This window comes from Camellia sinensis, chromosome 3 (genome assembly GCF_055761805.1).
Source record: "Camellia sinensis isolate YWXY chromosome 3, ASM5576180v1, whole genome shotgun sequence".
NCBI lineage: Eukaryota > Viridiplantae > Streptophyta > Magnoliopsida > Ericales > Theaceae > Camellia > Camellia sinensis.
In genome coordinates, this window is record NC_138963.1 from 56,024,383 (window position 1) to 56,032,500 (window position 8,118).

General features: G+C 36.2%; 1 protein-coding gene across 1 annotated transcript in view; it reads left to right on the forward strand.

Annotated features, from left to right (window-relative positions):
• Nucleotides 1–384: 384 nt before the first annotated feature.
• The window catches only part of LOC114262003 (receptor-like cytoplasmic kinase 176), an 8,433-nt gene continuing 699 nt past the window's right edge, over nucleotides 385–8,118 (forward strand). The window contains exons 1-7 of the mRNA XM_082918055.1: nucleotides 385–414; nucleotides 513–622; nucleotides 4,257–4,659; nucleotides 4,775–4,910; nucleotides 4,991–5,133; nucleotides 5,242–5,365; nucleotides 6,186–7,091. Of these exons, the coding sequence (XP_082774181.1) occupies nucleotides 385–414; nucleotides 513–622; nucleotides 4,257–4,659; nucleotides 4,775–4,910; nucleotides 4,991–5,133; nucleotides 5,242–5,365; nucleotides 6,186–6,721 (1,482 nt within the window). The 3' untranslated portion in view covers nucleotides 6,722–7,091. The remainder of the gene's footprint in view (nucleotides 415–512; nucleotides 623–4,256; nucleotides 4,660–4,774; nucleotides 4,911–4,990; nucleotides 5,134–5,241; nucleotides 5,366–6,185; nucleotides 7,092–8,118) is intronic.

Below are 8,118 nucleotides of genomic sequence, written 5' to 3' on the forward strand. Positions count from 1 at the left end.
CGGCAAGGAAAAATGTCTTCAAAGAAACATGCATTCCTTGACTCCATGATGGTATTCCTGTGTATGTCTGGAATTTCAGACTTATGAACAAGAAACCGATATGCACTACTATTATGTGCATAACTAATGAATATACAATCCACAGATTTCGGGCCTATCCTAACCCGTTTGGGTGTAGGAATCGCCACTTTTGCAAGACACCCCCACATTCGTAAGAATTTATACGAAGGCTTAACGCCTTTCCATAACTCATACGGCGTCTTGTCCACTTCGCTTCAACACAAGTTTCACACTTGTGTTTCGTCAGAACAACCTTGTCGGACTCAAAAAACCATGCGAAAAACATGTTTACTGAGAAGAGACCTTGAGACAAGATTCTAACGAATGTCCGGAACATACAGGACTTCATTCAAGGTTAGCTCTTTTCCTGAGGTTAATATCAGGACCATTTTTCCCTCAACAAATGAGGTAGTAGAGTTTCCCATAAACAACTTCTCACCCTTTGTAACCAGTTTGAAAGTTGTAAACAGCTCCTTCTCGGAGTAGATGTGGCGTGTAGCCCTAGTAAAACTAAAAGCCTCGCTACCACAGTTGTAGCACTTCCCAAAGAACCGAGAACCAGGTTCCCGCGGCTTGTATGCCAGCTTCTTTGCAACACCACCCCTTGGCCCCAGCTAAGAGCCCTTGTTCAAGGGGGGGTTTCTTCCTCATCCTAGAAAATTTGCCATGCTCAATGACATTGGCCTTCACTGAGGAGGTACTCCCTTCTTTCTTTCTATTATCCTCCTCATTACGGAGTCGGATAATCAGGTCTTCTTTGTAGAATTTATACAAAGTTTTAAACAAATCCTTGTGTCACAATGATTATAAAACTCTCAAAATCATATCACAGTAAATACATTCCCAGAATGTCATCAACCGAATTAGGCACCTAAATATATTTGGTCCAACCTATCACTTTGAAGCCAATAGTCTTACTATTAGGAAACACAAATCCAGTGTTCAATAGTCTACTATTCGGAACTTCATAACATGGCCAGTAGTCTTATCACTAGAAATCACTAATTTCTCAGCATGTGGTCAGTAGACTTTCTATTAGTAGGAATCACAATGTCTTAACCTGTGATCAGTAGTCACTTTACTACTAGGAATCACAACGTCCTGACATAGGGTCAATAGACTCTTTCATTACTAGGAATCATCATGTCTTGACATATGACCAGTAGCCTCTCCACTACTAGGAATCATGATGTCTTGACTTGTGATCAGTAATCTGTTCACTACTAGGAACCACAATCTCATAACTGTGTAGCCAGTGGTCTAACACCTCCTAGGAACCACCAGTTTTCTATCTCTGTGATTAGTGATCTTGTACTCACTAGGAACCACCAATTTAAGAATATATTTGGAGTTTAAAAATTCAAAAAAAATATTCACCCACTATAACAGGTTGTCTCATCTTTGCTTTCAAGCAAAGTCACATAGCAATCACAAGGATACCAAACTAATTGCCTCTGATCAAATCAGAGAAATTTTTAATGCAATCTTATGATTTCCTTTAATCATACTTGATCTCTTAAGATCTTTCTTTAAGAATCTCGCGAGGCTAAGGTTGTCAGGTGGAACAACATTTCTGTTTGTTAACTTTTGAAGCCATTTCTGATACATCACAACAGAATTTCACTTCTGTGATTCCAGAAAATAAACTTAACCCTTAGAAAATCCCTTAGATGGAAATTTAATTCAAAACTAGTCTCACCATTTAATCTAGAATCGAACATGGTCAGGAATGTTCTCAGGAAGACTGGAGGGGTCACATCGGTCCCACTTAAAACCCAATTAACCTTTTGACAAAACATTCAAGAGCATGTTGACTCCTAGTCCATAGGAAACAATTTAAAAATTAAGATTTCCAGAAGATAAACCAGGTTATAACAAACCGATTCCCAAGCAAATAAAATTTGCTACCAGAATTACACCACTCATAAAAGTTAACCGGTACTCCCGGAACTAAGCCCATTATTTCTGAATAAAATCAAAAATATTTTAGCTAATGCTAAAATTTGGTTTCCTTTCTCAAAACCAAAACACTTTGGACATAATCAGATTATAACCAAAGACTTTCTCCAAATTTGGTTTTCCAACACTTTGGAAATAAAATGATTAAACCCAAAGACTTCCTCAAACTCCAAAGGTTTGAAACCAAATCCGTCTTAGTTGTCATTTCTAAACAAATAAGAACTACTCTTTAGCCAAAGCTAAAACTTTGGTTTCTATCACAGAAAACCAAACCAAGTTTCAAACTTACAAACAATTTAAAAAATTACTATAACAATTACACGCATATAAAATACTTCTAACAAAACAAGCAAATAAAACTTGCTACCACAAATTGATAAACAAACCAACTACATCTCAAGCAAAAAACATGCTTCAAACATTTAAATAAAATAGCCAATCCATAAGGATTCTATTTAGTCCAAAAGCCTTTCCACGCTTAGGTATTCCTATTCAACACAAAAGTTAGTAGTCCAAACATTTTTGTTTTTACATCCCAAATACTATTCATTTAGTTTTATAATTGTTTTTCGCATTGGTATCCCTACAAAGAAAGTTAGTAGCAAACCACAACAAAATACAAACAAATAATCTAAAAAATTTAATTATAATAAATAATTGAAACCATCTAGCCAACTATTAATTATATAAGTAACCAACTAATATAAGGTACCAAAACAAAATACAATTTGTAATTTCAAAATTAAATTACAACTTTAAAATAAAGTTCAATACTCATGAGTCATGAATAAAATTAATTCATAATAAACATTTAAACTAATAACTCCAAATAGATAAGTCAAATTTAAAGTTAATGCACCCAATTAAATAATTCAGATTAATGCACCTAATTAAATAATTCAGATTAATGCACCTAATTAAATAATTCAGATTAATGCGCCCAAATAAATAATTTAGATTAATGCACCCAATTAGATAACTTAGATTAATGCACCCAATTAAATAATTCATATTAATGCACACAATTAGATAATTTAGATTAATCATGTACACAATTCATAAAACTCTATAACTCCAAATACATTAAATTATGTAATCTAGCCTAGAAAATAATAAGCATGTAACAAATTGAGACTAGAATAGAATTAGAATGTCAAAATTGCAACATCCATAAATTATATTTTATAACCTTAAAATTCATGCAAATCATGGTAGGGAAATGATGAACCATACGCATAAAACAAGATCATACTAATACAATTAAGTATGCAAATTATAATAGAACATTCTAATTAAAGTAAGCAATTAGAGAGTACCATTGCATAATTTACAATTATTGAAATTGTGAGCAATTCCGCAACAATTCCTAGTAACATTATACAAAGCTAACCTAATAGTCTATATAAATCTATTCGATCAATTTCATAGAAAAGATATATAAAATCTGTTTTAAGCTTGTTGTTCAAAATTGTGAAATTAAATAAATAGATTTATGAAGAAAACAAATTATATACCAAGAACATATGCTGATAATTACAACTAAATTTTAACAGAAATACACAAAAAACAATAAAGGGTAAAGAGACAAAACCGAAGCCTGCACGGAAGCAGTTTCCTTAAAACAAATTTCGCCGCCTCACGGGTGCTTGAGGAAACCCGGCGTCTGTCTCCCAGGATACGACGGTCAAAACCAGCTACGGCAGAAGCACTATCTATCTAGCTTAGCGAACAAAACAATGGCAGCACTCTCTCATAATAGGAACTATCAAGCAAACTGACTTGTAAAATGGAAACAAAAATTTCTATATAGAAACTTGACAGGAGGGTCTCAATTTATACATGTATAGGGGAGAGAGGAAAAGCCTCCAGCCTTTAAGGCTAGTCATTAAAACACCAAGCATCCATAGCCCCTTTCCACAAAATGAAAAGTATGGATGCCCAAAGGATTCACACCCTTTAGCCAAGAAAAAAGATTTAAATACTCTTTAAAATCCTATTCATGAATCTAACATCATGAAGCAATTTCTTGGCAATTTCTTATTCAAAACCCAATGGTTTTTGGCTCACTTGGACCCAACACAAAAAATGGTTAGGACCCACTTTAATATTTAATTAAAGTCACCAAACTTCAATATTAAATTAAAGTCCCCAAAAATTATTTTTTCCAACATGATACTAGTTTGATGATATGGTTGGAGCTCACTTATATCTTGTCATTCATCAAATTATTGGTGAAGGATTAGAGATGCCCTTGATAGAAGCAATTGTAATTCAAATGTCACCAAGAGAGCTGACATACGATGGTATTGTCTAGGGGTGAATTCAAAACATGTTAGCATAGAGGGGACTGATCTAAGTGGTTCGGTCAGTAAAGGCTCAGCGGTTTCTGTGCCTCCGACTCCTCGGAGTGAGGGCGAAATCTTGCAGTCTACTAATTTGAAGAGCTTTAGTTTTTCTGATCTTAAAATGGCCACAAGGAACTTCCGCCCAGATAGTGTGTTAGGAGAAGGTGGTTTTGGTTCAGTTTTCAAAGGTTGGATCGATGAGAACTCTTTTACGGCTTCAAAGCCAGGGACAGGCATAGTCATTGCTGTGAAAAGGCTTAACCAAGAAGGTTTCCAAGGTCGCAAGGAGTGGCTGGTGAGTTTATTTTTTTGCTGCCAATTAGAATTATATTTTATTCATGTCTGCTTGTTTTTCTCATGTATGCCACTCTGATATGCATGTTTCTTTATTTGTCGTATTGGTCTTGCAGGCGGAAGTGAATTATTTGGGGCAGTTTTGTCATCCTCACCTTGTGAAACTCATTGGCTATTGTTTGGAGGATGAGCACCGGCTTCTGGTGTATGAATTCATGCCTAGGGGCAGCTTGGAAAATCATTTGTTCAGGAGTGAGTTCTTTGAAATTCTAAACCATTTTTTTTTCTATATGAAAATTTTTGTAATGAGACATTAAATTGTTGTATAACAGGAGGTTCTTATTTCCAACCTCTTTCTTGGAACCTTCGTTTAAGGGTTGCAATTGGTGCTGCAAAGGGGCTTGCTTTTCTTCACAGTGCTGAAACAAAAGTCATATATTGGGATTTCAAAACTTCTAATATATTGCTTGATTCAGTATGTATCTGTGAAGCAAATTTTTGCTACCATGCATTTTTCCAATTCCAGAAAGCTTATTTATCATCGCGCACTGTTCTGATACAAATTTTTAGCATATATTGTCAGAATTACAATGCAAAGCTCTCTGATTTTGGGTTGACCAAGAATGGGCCGACAGGTGACAAGAGCCATGTCTCCACAAGGGTTATGGGAACCTATGGATATGCAGCTCCAGAATATCTAGCCACCGGTATGATTTTCAATACATGTGACTTTTATTATTATTATTTAAAGATCTCTATATATGTTGTTTCCGACTCATGTTTCTCTTTCCTTGTGACCCGCCTTGCTTACCCTTTGAAAATCTTTCATTTTTTGAATCCAAAAGGGACACTGATATGGACCATTTATCAGTTTATATCAGAATACCCTCCTTATTGGAGTACACCCTCCAACATATTTGGGGATTTAAGTTTGTAAGCTAGCCATCGACCTAATTCAACCCCTCTTTTCTCTGAAAATAGTAAATCAAACCTAGTTTCAGACAAAGCAGATCAAAAGACAAAGAGAGTTGTAGATTCATGGAACGTGGGAAGAGCCTTTACTTTCTATTATAAGAGTAAAGCACCAGCGCACTACAACTAAACTAGTTTTCTTCCATGTTACTTGCAAGAAGATTTTCTTATTTTGTGCATGTGAGATTATAGGGTAAAGGTCCACCAGGTCCTGACTTTGTGCCCTATGCACACATGCCCAAAATGGCCCTAAAAAGATGAAGTTAGGGCAGAGTAAGGTGAGAGTACTGGATCAATGCCACTTCTCTCTTCAACTGTGTTTTTGGACCTCAATGTTTTTGCTTGGGGACTGAACTTGATAGGGAGTGATGCCTTTGGCAAAACACTGTTGACTTAACTGACATAATTTCTCTAATTAGCTTTCCCGATTCCACTTTAAAAGACCATTCATTTCAAACCTTTTATCTGCTATAAATGTCCATTCATGGTTTCCATGTATTTGTTGTATATTTTTCTTTTGTTAGGTATTCATTCAACTTTTTTCACCTATTCTAGGTCATTTGACTGCCAGGAGTGATGTTTATAGTTTCGGAGTTGTGCTCCTTGAAATGTTATCTGGCCAAAGAGCTGTGGACAAGAACAGACCATCCGGTGAACACAACCTGGTGGAATGGGCCAAACCCTACCTGGCCAGCAAACGTAAAATCTTTCGCATCCTCGATAACCGTCTCGAAGGCCAGTACTCGTTGGATATAGCCTATAAGGCAGCGAACCTCGCATTGCGATGCCTGTCAACAGAATCCAAGTTCAGGCCAAACATGGATGAGGTGGTGAAAGAATTGGAACAACTTCATGATTCGAAGGAAACAGGAAATGCTCGCAGCAATCCAAGCAGTGCACGAAGGCCTCGGAGACGAAAAGCAGGAGATGCTAGCAATGCAAATGTTGCAGCTGCTTATCCCAGACCATCTGCTTCTAGGGTTGTGCAGTGGATCCAACGACCCGTCAAATCCGCCTGGCCCGACCTGACCCGACCCATAATGGGTGGATGCGTGGTATGCAGCGCACGGCTGCGGGTTCAGAATTCTTGATTTTTCTTGTTCGGGTCGGGTGGCGAGTGATCTGCCCTTATGCCCACAAAACCCGACCCCGACCATGGCCCCCCTTTTTTTGTGCGTGTTTTTTTACGCCTCAGCCACCCCTTTTCTTTAGTTTACCCTAAACCTAGTTCCTCATTTCAGACAGACACACACACACCCTTTCTCTCGTCTCTTGCTTGGCTCTCTCTCTCTCTCTCTCTACCCCCAAAACCCTACCCATCGTTGTCCTCGTCCTCGTTCAGCGGTCTACACTAAACAGTCGACCGATGATCTACTACACTGAACGGCGATTGGCTATCAATCTACATCGAACTATATTCTCCTACGTTCTGCTCGTCTCTGCTCCTGTTCTACACTGATGGTATGCTCTGCTTTTCTTCTTTCCTCTTCTTCTCTTCTCCTCTTCAGTTTTTCTCTTCTTCTTTCCTCTTATTGTCTTCACCTGTTCTCTGTTATGTCACACTCTGTGCATGTGTTGTTTTCTACCTCTTATTCAACATTTTCGCCTTGAATTTTGGGTCCAATTTCGTTTGTTGTATGTGTTGTGTTCAATTTTAGTTTTATTGAGAAATTACTTCGGAACTGATTAGGAAGTTGTGTTTATAAATTGATTGATTTAGGAACTGATTTAGTTTTATAAATTGATTGATTTCGGAATTGTTTCAGAACTGCTTCGGAACTGATTTAGTTTTAAAAATGGATTGATTTAGTTTTACAGTGCTTCCATACAAAATTTGTGTTTATAAATTGATTTAGGAACTGAAAATAAATTGATTGATTTAGGAACTGATTTAGTTTTATAAATTGATTGATTTAGTTTTACAGTGCTTTCATAAAAAATTTGTGTTTATAAATTGATTTAGGAACTAAAAATAAATTGATTGATTTAGGAACTGATTTAGTTTTATAAATTGATTGATTTTGGAACTGCTTTGGAACTGATCTAGTTTTATAAACTGATTGGTTTAGTTTTACAGCGCTTCCATAAAAAATTTGTGTTTATAAATTGATTTAGGAAGTGATTTAGGAACTGAAAATAAATGGATTGATTTAGGAACTGATTTATTTTTATAAATTGATTGATTTCAGAACTGCTTCGGGATTGATTTGGTTTTATAAATTGAATTATTTGTTTTTGAATTGAATGTGAATTAAAAATATATGAATTAAAAACCAATGTGAATTGAATTATTTGTTTTTGGTCTGGCAGATTGGCAATATATCAAATATATGAATTGTGCACTTGCACACTATCTTTTGCGTACCTATGTTTTGGCAGTATTTTAGGAAGTGCAATGCACAATTGAATTATGTTCAGGTTTTATTTTTTAGAAAGTGCACAAACCAATTCGTATCCATCCGCTCAATCCAATTCGTATCCATCCGCT